At 50.5% G+C, this 17,964-nt stretch overlaps 5 protein-coding genes across 5 annotated transcripts; 2 read left to right on the top strand and 3 right to left on the bottom strand.

Annotated features, from left to right (window-relative positions):
• Positions 1-78: 78 nt before the first annotated feature.
• NECHADRAFT_82054 (uncharacterized protein) lies at positions 79-1,085 on the bottom strand (the record flags this gene model as incomplete). The annotated part of the gene is made up of 3 exons (XM_003044919.1): positions 79-844; positions 904-971; positions 1,002-1,085. 3 exons carry the CDS (start codon positions 1,083-1,085, stop codon positions 79-81), a joined length of 918 nt encoding a protein of 305 aa, XP_003044965.1.
• A 1,101-nt stretch (positions 1,086-2,186) lies between these two features.
• NECHADRAFT_82053 (uncharacterized protein) lies at positions 2,187-4,139 on the bottom strand (the record flags this gene model as incomplete). The annotated part of the gene is made up of 4 exons (XM_003044918.1): positions 2,187-2,683; positions 2,737-3,796; positions 3,845-3,914; positions 3,961-4,139. The coding sequence occupies 4 exons, from the start codon at positions 4,137-4,139 to the stop codon at positions 2,187-2,189; spliced, it is 1,806 nt and encodes a 601-aa protein (XP_003044964.1).
• An 821-nt stretch (positions 4,140-4,960) lies between these two features.
• Positions 4,961-6,265, top strand: NECHADRAFT_82052 (uncharacterized protein; the record flags this gene model as incomplete). The annotated part of the gene is made up of 7 exons (XM_003045321.1): positions 4,961-5,051; positions 5,116-5,310; positions 5,371-5,441; positions 5,545-5,604; positions 5,675-5,947; positions 6,013-6,112; positions 6,183-6,265. The coding sequence occupies 7 exons, from the start codon at positions 4,961-4,963 to the stop codon at positions 6,263-6,265; spliced, it is 873 nt and encodes a 290-aa protein (XP_003045367.1).
• A 420-nt stretch (positions 6,266-6,685) lies between these two features.
• NECHADRAFT_82051 (uncharacterized protein) lies at positions 6,686-8,662 on the bottom strand (the record flags this gene model as incomplete). Its single annotated transcript, XM_003044917.1, has 5 exons — positions 6,686-7,467; positions 7,525-7,719; positions 7,775-8,008; positions 8,060-8,327; positions 8,381-8,662. 5 exons carry the CDS (start codon positions 8,660-8,662, stop codon positions 6,686-6,688), a joined length of 1,761 nt encoding a protein of 586 aa, XP_003044963.1.
• A 4,036-nt stretch (positions 8,663-12,698) lies between these two features.
• NECHADRAFT_43279 (uncharacterized protein) lies at positions 12,699-13,586 on the top strand (the record flags this gene model as incomplete). The annotated part of the gene is made up of 1 exon (XM_003045320.1): positions 12,699-13,586. One exon carries the CDS (start codon positions 12,699-12,701, stop codon positions 13,584-13,586), a length of 888 nt encoding a protein of 295 aa, XP_003045366.1.
• Between the last annotated feature and the right edge of the window lie 4,378 nt (positions 13,587-17,964).

Genomic DNA, 17,964 nt, shown 5'->3' with positions numbered 1-17,964 from the left:
TACCATGGATAGCATTGCTCACTCATTCGCCCCCTTTAATCGCCCCTCAGCCACCTCCAGCCATCCCCCACGTGCCATTCAAAGCATGCCACGACCCTTGCCTGGCTTCACACAGGTGTAGATCTTGACACCATTGGGCAGGGCAGGGCAGTTTCCCACGACACGGTCCATGGTCAGCTCCTTGCCTGGCTCCCATCGAAGAGCAATCCCCTCCATAGTCTCCTTGGTGAACTTGTCGGTCGTGGTCGGGTTTGCCATCAGGAATCGTCCAACAGCAGCGTAGAACTGCCCTTCAAGCTTCGCCTCAGGCATGTCCATTTCTTCCCAGCTCATGCGAGCTCTGGGGTACTTGCTGAATCCAGTGAGCTGGATCTGCTGTAGAATCTCAAAGGCACAAATGAGTCGATGCTCGCCAGTGATTCGCTCGTCGATCCGGGGCACCGTGAAGTCAGTGGACAGGGATTGGTGCAGCTCAGGAGCCTCGATGATCATTCTGGCTTCCTGCTGAGCCAGCTGAAACTCGTCGTGTGCATCGTACGAGTGGTTGATGTACATCGTGATCCATCTAGCCGGCTCTGTCTGTCCAATGTGGTCGAGTGACTGTCGAGCTTTGTACAAGGTCTGAATGTCATCAGGGAGCTCCACAATGAGCCCACGGCGGCAGGCGCCGTGGAAGTTTCCTCTGCCCGCGCCGCGTCGATACGAGGTGATCAGGACATCAAATTCCGAGTTGCCAGGGTCGTTGAACTTGGCAAGACCAGAGGCACGCTCACGACGGGAGTGGCCCGGGTCACTAAAGTCAAACGTGTTGAACCCGGCCCGCTGCAGCATATCATGCGCCTCTCTACAGATTCATCCATGGTTAGTCAACATAGGTAAAGGGTGGTTGTAGTGACGGCTTACCGTGCGCACGCGGTATCCTTGATGTAGATCAGGAGGCGGTGCCCTTCAGCCTTGATGCTCGGCAGGCTCTAGATAATTATGGCGATCTTTTCGACCACAGCCTCAGATTGATAGCGGCAGATCATGTAGGACTCCATTAGGTGTGGGGGCATGGTGCCTGACAGGAAGCTGAAGGGATCCATGATGAAGTGGAAGTAGGCAGAGGAGAAGCCCGGAGTGTGAATGTGTGCAGAGTAAGGAAGCAGATTCGTGAGAAGAATAATCCCATCAACGAGATGATGAACGGAAATACCCTCTTAGAAACCAGAGGAAGGATGAAAAGAAGAGAAAGAAAAAGAGTTCGGGTCGGGGATCGAGGTTTTTTATACCCGACCAGGGGGCCGCTTGTCAGTGAATCACAGTCAAGTGAATCTGTAGTCGAGACCAGGGCCGACGATTCCCGTTGAGCGTGAGGAGAAGGGTTGAGGAAAGTGATGATGAAAGGAAGAGAAAGAAGAAGAGTCCGAGGAGGTGAGAGGAAGTCATTATATACCCTAGAGAGGGCGTTTGACAGTGATTCACAGTCGACCGGATCAGTCAGCAAAACCAACAATGGCTTTGAGTCTGGTAAACAGCTGATATCAACGGGCAAGATTCCGATTCTCGTTGTTCAAGTTGGGTATTCAGGTAACTAGCCGTTTGCACTACTGGCTGTCGATGAGCCAACGCAGTCTTGTGTCACCAGAGTGGTAAACAGCGGATTCAGCCTCCGGCAATGTAAAAGACAATAAAAGAGAACGCCATACAGCAACTTTGGTATCAAGGGCCCGGAAGCTTAACTAAGAGCGTCCTCCCCAGAGCCTAGGTCAGTCGGAGCATCTTCCTTCTCTGGGGATTCGGTGGTGTCGTTGGTAGCCTCAGACTCGCTCGGGAGCGTGGGCGGCTGAGGAGGGGGTTGGAGGTCATAGCCTATCGCCTAGATCCGAAGACATATTGGTTCTGGCTGACCTCTCCTGATATCTTGTGAGGTATGTCACCTTCGAGATGATGTGGGTGGTAGACATCAAACACACCCGTCGTTCGCTCATTGGCAGACACACAGTGAGGATTAATGTGGAAGAAGAGCAAACTTTCGTCTGGCAGATACGATGGATCAATGATCAGGCACTTATTGTGAAGAAATCTAGAACAAAAACTTTCTGTCTTTATTTTCGCGCCCGGAAAGATTAACCACGGCAAAGCAGCAAGTATATGTACAGGGAACTAATCAACCTCAAGGCTAGTTCACCCAACCAGCTTGATACTCATACTTTTTCGTTGGTTGCCTTGAACTCATACACCAAACACCCATACTGCACACTCCCACCCGTGCCTCCATTGTTGCACCTCTTCCAGTTATCCACAAAGATTTCGACGCAAGCATCCACGCTAGCGGTTCCCGTAGCAAGCGGATCCAAGATGCCCATCTCAGTCTCGCCCGTCTCGAGCTCGCAGCCGTTCCTCCAGTACGTGTTGAACTGATACGGCTTTACATGGTACCAATCCTGGTTGGTACTCGAGTCTCCTGCCTTGATCCTTGGCTTGTTTATCCCCCCCAAGCACAGAAAACGGGCCTGCCATGTGAGTGTGGCTTGCTCGACGTCAATGTGCTTACCGAATTGGTCTTTGTCGTAGCAATGCTCGTTTTGCTTGACCAGTTTTGTCTTTGGCGAGCCTTGGGGGTCATTCATCTTGTACTTGGCTGTGCCGCAGCCGAGCTTCACCTCACCCGGGCGGAACGCGCTGTGGGAGCTGTAGGTGCCTAGTTTGAAATGTCAGTTGTGGGGTGATTCTTGGGACGTCGATGCAACCTACATGATTTGAACTTGCCAAAGACTTCGTCGCAGCTGTAGGCGGCGCAGGCGTCATCTCCTGACCCCTCGAGGCTAAAGTCAAATGTCCAGTCGGAATATTCACCAACGTCCAAGTCGGCCGGCTTCCAATTCTCGCTGAAAGAGTCATTCAAATATGGCTTCTTCTTGCAGAAATTGTCTATCAGTCTATTCCAGTTAGCCGAGAAAGAAAAAAACTGAGAGATCAGAGGGGGATCATACTGTGTCCAAGTCTTGGCTTCCACGTTGGCAACGTTAGTATTGCCAGCCCCATCCTCGGCACTGCAGGAAGCAGCAGGGACTTCCTCGCCACCTTCAAACTGGAAAAACATCTGCATGAGCGATATCCAGTTCGGACCCCAGAAGAAACTATCCACGAGGGGCCTGCCGGATCGTCGACACTTGCAACCCTTCCATTCGTTGGTGCATATGCCGATCAACCCCTTGCAGCGCACGCCCGCGCAGGCGAGGTCCTTTGGACAGTCTTCGGGCGGGGATGGAAGGGGATATTTGGGAATGACTTGCACCTTCGCCTTGACCTTGTACAGGGTGTCGGCATCGTCATGCATGCCAGTAAACAGACCAAAGGAGGCCACCGCACCCCCGAATCTATCAGGCATGGTGCCGAATAGCTCAGGATTTCCCATCTTGGTGGCATTGAGGGCGTCGTGGGTCAGATCCCCGTCAAAATATGTGATCATCATGGCCTTCTCATCCAGGTCGGCCTTGTTGATCCCCATATACTCCAGGGTCCTTTCTTCGGCGTAGTTCACTTGCTTCATCATAAGGTCGCTACCGATGACACCACCAATGATGGGGACGATGCGTCTGCCTGAGCATTCGATGTCGTCGCACCTTGGAACCTTGATCTCGTCCTCTATCCTGTTCAACTCGTCCTGGACGAGTTTGCTGATGGTGATCTCTATCTCCCCTTCCTCGTTAAGGACCAGTCGTAGACCTTGAGGTATGGTTGTCTCCCCGGTCTGCCCATCCTGTGTAGTAGTGATGGTTGCAGTACCAAAGTCGGTAGTAGTACCAATCCACTTGATCATATCAGTAAGGCATGGAGGTTACTAGAAAGGGGGAGTCACCTTTGTGCTCGTGGTATCGCTTGTCACTACCTCCTCAAGAAAGTCTGTATCAACTCCAACAGGTGCGGCCCTGGAAAGCGTTGGATTGAGAAAAGGCATGGATAGAGGCAACATACAACTGATCCTCCTCCGGAATATCGGCGGGAAATATCTCAAGTTGGCCGGACGCCGTGGGGTTTACGGCCAAGACGACAGCGCCGTTAGGAACGGTTCCGGAAACAGTAGGAGATGCATCTTGGGCGAGACAAAAAGGGCCAGATGAAAGAGCAAGAAGAAGAAGGGATTGTAGAAGCATGTTGGATTTTGAGTGACATGTGCCACTTCCCTCTCAGTTTTGGTGACGATGGGAAGCCTCCAGAGAGTTGGGCGTGCCGATGTGCGAGCTTTTGTAACCTGGTTTCTGCTCAAGAGTAGTGTGGTCTGATTCCCTCTTTTCCGTGGTTACTTCAACTTTGATGAATATTTGACACTGTGCAGTGCCCATAGCCACATTTCAATATATATGGTTTCATCAGATTAAAAAGGCAGTGACGGATGATATTGATTATCTGGCCACGTCCGCAGCATCCTCCCATGTCAGGAAGGTCATGGAAAGAATGTTTCCCAATATCTCACTGGAGGATGATGTTTTTATTGCCTCGTGCTCTTGCATGTCTTTTTGTGTTGTATTTATTAACTGCATAGCCGCTGAAAATAGCCGCAAACGGTCGCATTCTGTGGTCCTGCGCCAAGGATCACCATCCATGGCCATGTCGGCAATTGTAATCTGAGTAAGATTATTTGAACCGACACATGGTGCTCATTTCTTTGATGGAAATATGCAACCACTAAGGACGAGATATCTTTACTCCTGCGCTCTTTTCCTCCATGTTCTGGCATGATCTACACAGTGCCTGACTGCGAGACCTGGTGTTGCAGCCTGTCAGCACAAGGTTTTTAATTTCCAATATCTGAGGTCTAGAGAATTGGCGGGTAGGATAAGGATGTTGTGGTGCAAGTGAGCGGTCTCAACCCTGCCGTGCCGTGTCGTATATATAATCTACGCCCTCTGCCGTTCCAGAAACACTCGAAACTATCCCGTACACCCGCAACACTACAGCATATATCTCAGCGAAGATGATGCTGAAGAAGCTCCTTTTCTTTCTTGGCTTCTTACAGGCTGTAATAGGTCAGCAGCGCCGTATCTTTGTTGACACCGTCAGCTGCTGTAAGTTTTCAGGCTTCCAATTACTCCTCGCGTCAGTATAGTCGCCCTCTAATAAAGCAAATAGCCAACCGAAGAACCTTTGTTGCAATCGAGGAGTCGTACCATTCTGCCATCAGAAGGGCAGGGCTGGCCATCGAAGCATTGCGACCATGGGCAGAGGGGGGTGCCCCCATCAACACTTTCGACGGCCGCATCAGGAACGTCTTCGACCTGCTGTTCGGGGCGCAGAACACACGAGGAAACTTACTCTTGGTTTTTAGTGAGTATAGCTTGGCAATCACCACGATTGGCATAACTAGCTGACTGTGATGGCCAACAGGTCACCTGGACAGACTCCCTGGGATCCAGTATATGGGCGGCGACTCGACATCAAGGACCATGCATGACATAGTAAGTATACAATTCATTCAGTCCCGTTGTGAATTCACCCAAATGATGCTCACCTCACCCACCCACGTGTTAGGAAATCCACTGCAACGTCGACTATATACAGCCACATAACCATCCTAAAGAACCGAATATCCACAATTGGGACACGGTTCAGAAAAGGGATGTAAGGGATGAAGACGAGATCCTAGATCTCTTCAGTCCATGGAAACCCGCGTTCGCAGTAACTTCGCCAGTTCACCCGCCTGGTGGCAGGGGCTGGGATGAAGACGCCCCCGAGGTCATCGCCATTCAGCCCTTCGAAGCTGTACCTTACAGCCGCCTTGCATGGCTTTCCTGGTAATGATGTTGCCTTTGGCGGCGTCAGAATTAACCAGGCCTCCGTCAAGGCCGCCGCGAATCCCAGGATGCACCGCTGGCTTTTCACCCACTTTGGAGGATGGTTCGAAAGATTGAGGGTCACTCAGATTGATTTGTTGGATAGACTTGAGTCGTCCATGCTTCACGAGGTACGCTACGCATCAGACCAAGGCTGTTTCTAGGCAAGGAAGGATTTGACTAATTATTAACGCAGCTCACGCACACTACTGCCGGAAGGCTCGCAGATGACATCGAGCTGCCCAACTCTTACGGCTGGGAGAACTGCCGGAGACTACAGACGCATAGGAATGCTGGTAAGTACCCGGACCCATGAGACGTAACTAGACGGTGTGCATGCTGACGACTTGCCTTTAGATAATATAGCCTTGTTCGCCTTGGCTGTCGAGTTGATCAACCAGTACCACTACGACGTGAACGCAGCGGGTGAGCTTACCAAGTTCGAATGATTCGCGTGTTTCCGTCAGTTACTTGTGTCAAATCGAGGCAACGAGGCCAAGCATAGATAGCACAGCAAGAAAAGAGGAATAGTCTGCAGAGATTAAGATGGCATTTGCAGTGTTCAAGTTAGCATCTAATCTGGATTATATCACCGCCCACATAGCGCATCAACATCTTATTTCCACCCACTTGACGAGGACTCAGGCCCATAGTCCCATTCTATAAAGAATAAGTCCCATTTTAGGTTACAGCAGCGGCTGCTAAATGTCAACCCGGTTTCCAGGGGGGGATGATGTTGCCTTGAAAACATTTGACATCAATACCAGCTCTGCCTCGCGTTTCTGGCGCAGCGCCTCGTATCCAAACGTAATCATTGTTGTAACTACTCTGACTTTACTACCTATCGAAATGGGTGCCGCTCAGGGTCATCACCTGACGCCTGATCCACCCCTGAACCCTTGCGCCTGTGTCGTCGAGTTGGAAGGAACCGAACTCTGCGCACCCTTGTTCGGGATCACCTCAGCACCTTGATTCGGTACAACCTCTGCGTCCGGACCGTTGGGGTCGGTGCCTTCGGGCAGGTTGACTTCAGTTGGGGCGGGCTCTGCGTTTTCAGTGGCAACCTCGGCATCTGGGCCGTTGTTAGGCAGGGGCTCCCCGAGGACGGCGGTAAAGGCATCCGCAATGTCTCCAGTCGGGGCAGCCTCGGGTTCTTGAGCTGTGACAACCTCGGCGTCGGGGCCGTTGGGGTCGTCGCCTTCAGATACCGGGCCTGCAGGGATGCCTTCCTCCGGGCCCGCAGGTATCTCTTCCACTGGGCCTGCCCCCAGGTCTGCAGGTGCCTCGAGCTCCACGACTTCGCCTCCATCGGCGCATACCGGGTCCTCGTTCTCGCCATCTCCCACAAGGTCGAGGCAGGCGTCTGGCTCGTCGCTGTAGAGTTCCCGCGCCTCCTCTCGGGATCCGGCGCCTAGCGCGACAGCCAGGTCGTTCAGGTCACCCAGGGCCAATAGTCCATCAACTATGCGGATCGGATCCCAGACGTCGGGCGTGTCGGGGGGGTCGTCGGGGGGGTCGTCGGTGGGCTCGTCGTCGCGCTTTGCCCTCTTGAAAACAATCACTGGCACGTCTTTCGCAATAGGGTGGTGTGGGTAGAGACCGAAACGTTCCTGGATCCATTTGCCCAGAAAGTACAAGGCGAGGTTATCGGCTGGTGATACCACGTATTAGCATAGCATATAGATCCGCTAGGCGTGTGATCGTATACCGTTTGTTGCAACCCAGAAACCAGGCCTCTCTTTCGCATAAAGAGCTAGGACTTTAGTGTATAGTGGTCCGTTGGCGAGCGTGCTTGCCCTTCGGCCTTGAATCCTTAGTCTCCTATCCGTGACATGTGAATCGAAGTTGCCGATGTTGACCAGGTTCTCATCAAGATGGAAGAGTTCGTGCACCATGGCTTGCTCTATACAAGGGTCAGACGGTACTCTGATGGACGGGTATAGGAAGAAGCCACTTACCTCTGCATTGGTAGTTGACCATGTTGTGCCTTTGGTAGTCATCTGGATCCTTGGAATACTTGGAAGCTGCGTCGTTGCAGGTTTTCAGGTTGAACCACTCAGGGCACCAGTTAATATAGTCACCACGTTTGCGGTCCCTGTTTGTTGTATACGCGAGTGCTTTGGGCTTCCAGTATAGTGCCTCGTTTTCGGTCCCCTCATTTTCTCTCCACGAAAACCAGCACCGGCTTTGGCCTAGAAACGGGTCAGTCTTGGAAATCATGGTGAAAAACTCCGGTTGCGTACATCTGTCATAGTGTTCTGGCAATGTGAGCTTGGGACATAGGTCCTTAGGCACCGAGCCTCGCGCGCCATCTTTGCGGATCGGATCGTCGCAATGCATCCGCAAGAGATAATCGACTGAGCTGCCCAGCTGCCAGGTGGTGACAGACTTGATGAAATCTGGTAAAGGTAAGCATCCTGATCGGCGTTTACTCAAGGCTGGGGTCTGACCCTTGAAAATCTGCTGATACTCGTTGTTTCGGGACGGATGTCCCAGGTAATCTTTGGCAACCTTGCTCATGATTAGCCAGGCTCCTGGCGTCGATGCGGTTGGGCAGTACATACATCCTCGTTGAAGTTGACCTTGTCCTTGATCACTCCGGCCATGTCAAGCATGGAATTCCACGCTCCATAGATGTCTCTTACCTGTGGGTCGGAGCAGCCTTCAAACTGAAAAATGACCCTCCTCCTGCCCAGGACATTGCCATCGTCCTCGGTATAGTCCATACCGTAGGTAACAGTGCCATTCTCATGACGCTCGATTGTAACTGCTGGTGCCGCATTCACGAGACCAGGAAGGAAAGAAATGGCAGCCGTGGCCGCGAGAAGAAGAGAACTGCCCAACATCTTGTCGCCGTAACGAGAGATGACAAGCGGTTGAAGGCGGTGGTTGGAAGAGGTTCTCTCTTAATCTCACGGGAACACCTTCGCTTTTATAACCATTTTCTACTGCATCGTTCAAGGAGTTGTCCCTCGCCGGCATCGTCAACCGAAGCCAAGCAAGCTGAAAACACTGCCACAGCTCTATGTATGCAAGGACCGTCTAGCGATATCCCGCGGTCGGGCGGGCACAAGCAAGCGGCAGGGAATCGCATCCTGAAGGAGCATTTCCATGGGATCGACTGCATGGATATGGTGTGACCTGCAGAGTTGAGCATGGATTCCCCGTCGGCGTTTGTTTCATGTGCTGCAGCTGGCCCACAGCTGCGCCGGCCCGTTTCTACTTAGAATCCTTCGTGAACGGATGCACCTCCAGTCAGCCGTATCTACACGGTGATTCGCCAAGGTCATACCACATGCAGCCGGCCAAGGGTTGCCAATGGGGGGACCCAGGTCTAGATCCCATGGTTTGAGCCTGGAGCGGAGGAAATCTCTCAAGAAACTCAAATCCTCAGCCTTCACATGTGCTGTTTCAAGTCGCAGCTACACGAAGCGAGCATTAAACCCACAAATGTAGCCCGGGCATATATGGCTCGTAGGCGATAGACGTGGCCGGGAAACCCTTGAAAGTGTTCCTATTCAAGATATTTTTAAACTATCATGTGCATCTTCAACTGCCATGGATGATGGGTCATGGATGAGAGCCTGCCCTGGACAACACATGTTATCCATAAGGCTATCGGATGAGCAACGCGGGGATACGAGCAAGTCTTGGCGGTTTCGGTACGTGCGGAAAGTCTTGGCGAGGAGTGCAGCCGAGCCGTCGCTCACATGCTTATATTCCTGATTGGGCTCACAGCCAGCAGTGTCTGAGCATTCTTGAACGTGTCTGTGCTCTCCAGTAGCATATCTTCCAACGGTGGCGATGTTGAGACAAGGTTGTTTTGGTCCCAGGGACGAGATGGCGGTGGTGGAGTAGGTCAAGAAGATATCCCGCGTCCAAGGGGCCAAGGTCCCGTGGGATTTACCTCTTTGGCCATTTCTGACTAGAAACACATGTTGGAAAGTGATCATCGCCTTTGAGGACCTTGCTCAACTACCCTGGGCCAAACTCCTTCCCAGTATTGTACTTGAGCTGCAGAAAGGCCGGAGTCCGACAAAGGGATGGATCAAGTGTAATTCGGATATTAACTCTCGTGAGCTTCTGGCATTCTGCGCCGACGCCGAAGAGGCTGGCATGAGACAAAATAGCTCTTGTTAACAACTTTCTAAGGCCTCGTATAATAATTTTTAAACAAATACTAATACTCTTTACGTTTTGATATAATGTTTTTTATAATATTTATTTTATTATACCTCTTACTCCCTGACCTTATCGCAAGCCTAGACTGCTATTGGCGATTGATCGACGGCGGGTATTGCTGACCGTCAGGCCTTATACACATGACAACCCTTCACGAATACGCGGCTGCCACTCACAATATTAAAGAAGCTGATTCGGAAACAATAAAATAATTAAAATCTAATGCTTCTTACTTTATGTTAATGGTCTCGATGGCTGAAGGTTAATGATGATGGTGTGGGTGTGCAAGACTTGATCCTACCCTATGCCAGTCAATAGTAATATAAGGGTGCGCGCTGAGCAACATGGCAACTAAGAAATGGGCAACGGGTGGCCTAATGGATCCCCAATACCTCAACATTCATAAAATGTATTACTGAGACGGAGTAGTTGTGATTGACAAGAAGGTCCTGCAATTCGTCAATTGCCATTCTTGCGGATCAATCTCGCCTTGGCAGTGGCCTCTCGCGTATTATGAGGACCATGCACATCAAGTATGCATTCAGTACTGACCACCTGTCCGATAGGATTGGGAAGAATTAAGCAATCTTTCTTTGCACTCATACCTACCCTGATAGCGGGAGGCCGACACCTCAATATTGGCGACATAGCTCCGACTATATCTCCGCAGGGCCTAACTATTGCGTTTGGGGTTAAACTCCAGTCCTCGCCATGACTGGTCCAGCAACTTAGTAGACTGCCGAATATGATATCCGACAGCGACATCCGGCGTCGACACTAATTTAGCGACTGCGGGGGCGGAGAAAGGCGGATATGAGAATATCCACGAGAGAACTGCAGTTTTCCGTTTATTGAAATACAACCTCACCCCACTAGAGGCCCTTGAGTCATGATGCCGATTCCATTTGCCGGCCTTACTACCCCAGACCCTATCGAGCCCGCGGGGAAACAGTTTGTAGATCTTTGCGGGGTTTCATAAACAATGGGCTGTTAACTAGGGGCAGACCGAGGTCACCTCTGCCGAGTATACCATGCTAGTTTACATTTATCCGTCTATAAGTATTTGTGTCTAGAGGCCACTGGTAGCTTGTTACTACTATACTGCTCCGTCATGGCGATATCCAGGAGCTGTGCACTATGTTCAAGTGGCTTGTGCACCAACTGCCTGAAGGCGTCGTGTTGGTCTGCATGATTGACGGTGTCGTATATTACGAGCGACCTTGGTTTCAGGATGGCTTGGAGTTGGTTTTGGTTGCCATCTTGAAGATGTCGGAGGATCAAACCACCCAAGCTATTGTCAAGGTTTTGCTCACTAGTCCTACGAGAACTACGGAGGTTCGGAGGCCATTCCCTGATGATCTTATCCTTTCCATGGACGCAATGGCCCACCATGGATCAGTTGCTAGCCAAGCAAGACTGAAGAGGCACCTGGGGGTGGGATTTGACAATATTTCAGGAGTTAGAGGTGAATTATAACGGCCTTGGGTTTTCTTAGCTTTACTCTTTTTGATAATTTCTTTGACTTTGAGGAGGAAGCTTTTTGACTAATAATCACTCCGACGTACGGCCAAGCTTAGGAACCTCTTTCACGGGATTGAGCTATCCATATGACTCAAGCTTAAAAGCGTAACAGCGCTTAATGTGGCATGAGAAGTCATCTTGGCTCCATAACTATCACTAGAGTAGAATATAGGAGTGATCAAGGTGACTCGACAACCTAGTTCAATCTCTGTTCGATCTGGATGATGAGGAGAAATGCGAGTTTTAGCAGTGCATGACAGGATAAGAACAAGACAAGATGGACTTGTTATCGCTCTCCTTAGACGAGCTTCTGGCTTAGTTAAATCATCAAGGGCCGGGCTTCAACTATCACAAAGAGCACATTGCTCCTTCTTAGACCTCTTTAATAAGCGATGAGTGTTGAAGTGGCAAAGAGCACAGTTGTAAGGGCAAGCACCAGGAACAAGATGGGCCTAAACAAACAAATCCTCCATGCTTATCCACGATTCCGGTTGTGCAAAGGTGATAGGTCAGCAAATATGCAAAGACAAGGGTAGTGCGTAGCCAGTCGGATCATGAGGGTTTATTAGCTTCCGACTGCCCCTCTTTCTGTCTCCGATAAGAGATATTTGCAGCAAAATCATCATTTGTTGGGACAATAATAACAGAGTAGCTCATCTATGAAGATTTCGATTCCTCCAACACCAAATCTCCATTAATATAGCAAACTACGAGGTCTGAATAGAAGCGTCCGATAGGTCTTGGCATCGCCCAGAGGTCCCAGGCTCTCAGTCAGGGAGTTCTTTTGTTTCAGACGGCAGCTCGTCGGAGTCAGAGGAAGTCGACCAGAGTGACCTTGATGAAGCACCCCTAGGAGAAGAATCCCAAGGAGAAGCATCAGGGAATGGTATCTTCAGTGTTGGAACAGACTCAACTGGAGCAGGCTGTCCAATATGCGGAAATCTCGACATTCGCAACTGGGGTAAGGATGTTGTGGGTTACTGATTGAAGTCAAAAAGTTGATCAAGTCTTCTATAGACTGCTTTCATTGCGACATCATACTCAGGGGTGCTTCTGCCCACCTAGACCTTGAGTGGGCTCGTGTACTTGAGTTTAGTTACAGCCAGGGAGGTCCATTCTTTGTGTTTCATATACTTGATGGCTACGACTTTCCGCCTGGCTGGACCGATTATGAAGAGTATGAATTTCGCCCCTACAAAACCGTGGAGTTCTTTACTGAGCCAGGTAACGCCCCGAATTCCAAAAATTATTATTTTGAACTGTCTTTTGACACTTTACAAAGGCTCCCTAGGCCCAGGCCCGGCTGTAGGGCCTGCCAAGAAACTGCCAGCAGAATTCACCCTACGAGACGCAACATTAATATCCGATTGGCTCGAAGATTGCGAGACAAATCATGCGATGTGCAAACAAGCTACATATAAGCTGCCAGCATGTGTATTGTTCGTCGGATCCGATGATCGCTTGCCACATCTCTATGAGAGCCGGAACGAGGAGGTGCGGTACACTGCCTTAAGCCACTGTTGGGGGGCAGAAGAGCATCGGTCTCCTACAACAACAAACAAATCACTTGCACAGAGAAAGGAGGGCATCGAATGGTCTGAGCTACCTCCAACCTTTGCTGATGCCATGGCCGTGACTCGACTCCTGGGTATCGATTATATATGGATAGACTCATTGTGCATCATCCAGGATGATGCCGACGACTGGACCAGGGAATCAACCAAGATGATCAACGTCTATCAGCAAGCCGTCTTGACCATCTCTGCCGATGGAGTACTCAACAGCAAGGCAGGCCTTTTTCATACAGTCAGTCAGAGGGCGACTGATGAGCCCAAGAAGATGTCGTGGACCAATGGCTCTCAGGAGAACATCTTGTATACCAGGCTGACGACCGTTCCACCCAAGTCAATCTGCATACACTCTGCAGCAATGTCTAACATTCAAGATAACCCTCTGCGAGGGCGAGCATGGACTTTGCAGGAGTGGCTGGTGTCGTCTAGAGTCGTGTACTTCACAAAGGGTGAACTAGTCTGGGAATGTAAACGATTCAATCGATGCGAATGTTAGCTGGTTGGCAAGAAACGTATTCCAAAGTGGGATACTCGTTTTTCAAAGGAGGATAGGAAGACCAAGGTCGACTTTATATCGTTTCACAAGGGAGGAACGCGCAGTGTTGTGAACTGGAACATGGTGGTGAACGAATTCACCAAGCGGCTCATCACAAAGGACACAGACAGACTGCCTGCGCTCTCGGGCATAGCGGCTCTTGTCAAACCTCACGCCAGCAACGACTATGTGGCTGGTATGTGGGAGTCAGACCTTCCCCGGTCACTACTCTGGACGAGAGCTGGCGAAGAGTCCATGCGTCACCGAGAGTATTACGCCTCAACTTGGTCATGGGCATCCCTCATCGGTACAGAGATACGTCTCGCGAGAGAGTGTTCAACCCTCGCCAAGATCATTTCATTGTCCAAGGAACTAGCCACCGCCAACCCATTCGGCCACGTTAAGAGCGCTTCGATCAAGATCAAGACGGCTATGGCGAAATTCCCGAACGACTTCAGATGGAATGGAGAAGCACAGATGGATTTGCACGATTTGCCGCCCCACAACATCTGGGGCAAGCTCATCCTGGACGTGACCAAGTCGCTTGAGATAACGGCTGACGAGCTTTTCGTGGCCTTTATTGGGTACTGCGAGGGAGAAAACTTTGAGGATGGTTGGGCTGAACGATTAGCTCTCAGGCGAGCAGAAGCAGAAGGGTGCTTTCAGCGGGTGGGGATCGTGAATATTGACTGCAGCGAGTCCTGCAGACATGTGATTTCACATGATTTTAAGGCTAGAAACAAGATAATCATGATAGTGTAGAATGTACGGCACTTCAAGAGTTGCGGCAACTTAGCTGCTGGTTATAAGCCGAAAAGGAATGCCAACTAAAAAGCTTGCGGCACTGGTTTCGAAGGACTGAATGATTTAACAGAACTTTGGTGTGGCAGAGATAGTGTCTGAGGATAACCTGACGGGGGTGAAACTGTCAATAGATAGACTTATTTGCGATAGTAGAAAACTCGAGGGCAAGAGACTTGCAGAAAACGAAGCTCTAGCCACTCCCTCTTGTGGCCCGGGCCAATGGCTTTCCAAGTCCCACTCAGGGGTCTCGTTTCGATACAGAAGAGCGATGGCGGCACTGACATCTTCTTCCTTAATAGCTAACTCCCGGGACTGGATGGGATCGTGTTTCTGCCTGCTTCTTGGCCGAGGTAAGTGCCGTGCTCCTTGCAAGGAGTCAGTGGGAGAATCAAAGGAGGCAGGTATCCGGCTTACGCGATGAGCCGTTGTGAGAAGGTGGGCGGGAAGTGCCTTGACTCGATCGAAGCTCTTCAGGCAACAGAAGGGACCTTTCGTGCAGCAGATAGAACCATGTACTCGAGCTTTCCAGTCGATTTCAGAATGGATAAAGTGACTGTAATGTTCGTGAAGCCGTTGATAGGTCATCTGCGTTTCTACTCCCTCGAGCCGCCCGATTTCACCGTCCAGAAGCTGAAGCCTCTGAGCGAAGATCAGAGCGTGGAGAATCAGTTAATGAGATCCTAATAACATATTCGTATGAGGCTGAGCGAAGTCAACATCTTGTGGGAGATGCGCTTCATGCCAGGGCAAGAACCTGCCCGTGGGCGGTGGTGGCGGAGGGGGTTCACACACGCCACTGAGAAGCCACGGTTCCCAAACTGACAATGATTCTGCGGTGACCGCTATGTCAAAGCTACTCTGGAAACAGTTCACGCCGGTCGGTCCCATTACAGAGGAGCCCCTTGCAATTACAGTCCGTTGCGGTTACTCCTATCATGAGACTGTACAACACGTCCCAGTCCAACTGCGCGAGGGGAAAAGGGTCCCAACGCACCTGAAGAAACAAGAGCAGTTATATCCCTTCGAATACGATGAAGGGTGTCTACACAAGAGACCCCAAGGGTATGTAGGGGGCCGTAATCGTCGTATGAGCAGTCATCCACGTACACAGTAAGTGTCCATTCCTCCACGGAAAGGTCAAACCTGACATGTGCTCTACTAAGTTATTGTACCAACAAGCTACCTGATTATTGGCAGAAACTGTTCAACGGTGGCCGAAAAGCTTGTCAGCTAGTCTGTAGTTGGACTGGCTGAACTGTGTTTGGCCGCTGGAGAGGCTGATGGAAGGGACTGTCGTCTTCAGGGATATATCCGCGCGCTTCTTTCCAAAATCTCCGTATCTCCATACGAAATTGTTCCGCTTGGTCTCCCCTCAAATCACCACGACGCACTCCTCGTCAACAACAAGGTTGACAGTCATGCCAGATTCATCATGCAGGGCTTTATTCCTGGGGCTCGAAACACTCTTCAACACGGTACTTTTGGCATTACAGATCTCTCGAAGATTTGAAGGGTAACACCAGGGTGGCCTAATTCTAGACATTAGATCTACTCCAGGCTTTATGCACACTGTGACCGTCTTCACGAGGGCGTCAACAACGCGGCAATTTATATCGGACAGACTGGCGTTGCACTATGGGCTCGACACTTGCAGCACAATGCAAGCATGTGTAACGATGAGCGCCACTACCGAGAAGCCCGAAGAGCGTCTGATAAACATCGCCAAATGATATCGTTGATGTGGTGGGAGCAGCGTTTCACTTTCACTGTCAATATGAGAGATGGCTTTCTTGACCTCGTTGAACAGGTGGCGATATCGCTCTTTTCCTCATACGCCGGGCTCATCGATGCACAAGGTGTACGTGCGTCCTTTTCTAACGTCTCTTGAGAGGTTCCCACTCTTCAGAGCCAATGGATGATCAATACATCATGGTCCCGGGTCAAATCGACCAGAACAGTTGGCCGACTTCACAAACTCGAAGCTGCAACATCACTAGCCTCTACGTTTCGCGGCCTAAGGAATAACAGAATGAACCGGCTCTATCAGCTGATGAAACAGTCCCCAATAGAGACCAGAATGTACCGGCTCCATCGGCTGATGAAAGAGCCCCGAAGGTGAGTTCTCTATTGGGGACTCTTTCATCAGCTGATGGAGCCGCTCTAGGAAAGAGTTCTACATTGGGGCCTCTTTCATCACATGATGGTTGCCTTGCGGCTCCACGGGGTTACAAACGAACCTCATCTCTTCAACCCTGGCAACCCCCCATTTTCACGCTTCCCAGCGCTCGACATGGCACTTTAAAACTCTCGCCTCGCGCGTTTCTACTTCTTCTTTACTTCTCATATTTACCTTAGGCAGCTACTCGAACAGCCACACGTGATTCTTCATACTATTCGAGGTGGCACATTGAGAATCCTGCCTTTCGCGTTTTATTTCGATCTCTACGCCTCTCGTTCAATTCGCCACCTCTTTTCGGTCTCAACACTTCTCTTCAGCATTTACCTGCACACACATCTTCCCGCGACTCCAAGTAGCACGATCCGACCACGGTGTGGACCGTCAACTGATCCTCTAGCCCCCTGGACCGACCTCTATCCACCAATTTCTTAGATCTCAATGGAGGCTATCGATTGATCCGTGAGGTCTCGGTGTGGGTCATCAACCTATTGATCCGCTAGGTCCCGATGTAAAACATCAACTGATTTCGTACCCCCTTCTATATGTCCGTCAATTGATCCGCCAGCCCTCCCCAAGACCTTGATCAACGGACTTGCTAGGCCTTAGTGCAGACTGCCCACCGATTTGCTAGGTCCCGATGAAGCATCAATTGATCCGCTAGGCTACAGATGCAGGCTATCAATTGATCAGCTAGGTGACGGGTATAGGCTATCAATTGATCAGCTAGGTGACGGATACAGGCTGTCAATTGATCAGCTAGGTAGCGGATGTAGATCACCAACTGATCCGCTAGGTAACGTATGAAGGCCATCAATTAATCAGCTAGGTAACGTATGTAGCCCATCAATTGATCCGCTAGCTAACGGATAGAGATCATCAATTGATCAGCTAGGTTACAGATACAGGCCATCAACTCATCCGCTGCATCATTCCTATCAATCGATTCGAGTCTTACGCGATGGCTCCGTCTATTGGAGACTGGCGGATCAATTGATGACCTTTATCCGTTACCTAGCGGATCAATTGATGATGTCTACCGAGAGCTGGCAAATCGATTGATGGAGGTCTTAGGGGCTGGTAGATCAGCTGATGGAACCGCCGCAAAAGAATTCTGAATCAAGTGATAGAGACTCACTTATGAAGCTACCTACACGAAACCAGCTAAATCATCTGATTAACTCGCGTGTAGCTCCTCGCACACAAGCAAAGAAGCTTGGGGCGAGCGTTTCTAAACTCGTTTGTGGTTGACTGTTTGCTAAAGCGTTTAACAGGGCGAGTAAATCATGGAAGGCAAGATGAAGTACAGCTGGGTGGGTGGGGTCCTGTCCTTATCAGATCAAGTTAACTATGAATCAC

Source organism: Fusarium vanettenii (genome assembly GCF_000151355.1).
Source record: "Fusarium vanettenii 77-13-4 chromosome 6 genomic scaffold NECHAsca_20_chr6_4_0, whole genome shotgun sequence".
NCBI lineage: Eukaryota > Fungi > Ascomycota > Sordariomycetes > Hypocreales > Nectriaceae > Fusarium > Fusarium vanettenii.
Note: the sequence above shows the minus strand (reverse complement) of the source record. Positions and strands in the feature narration are given on the sequence as shown.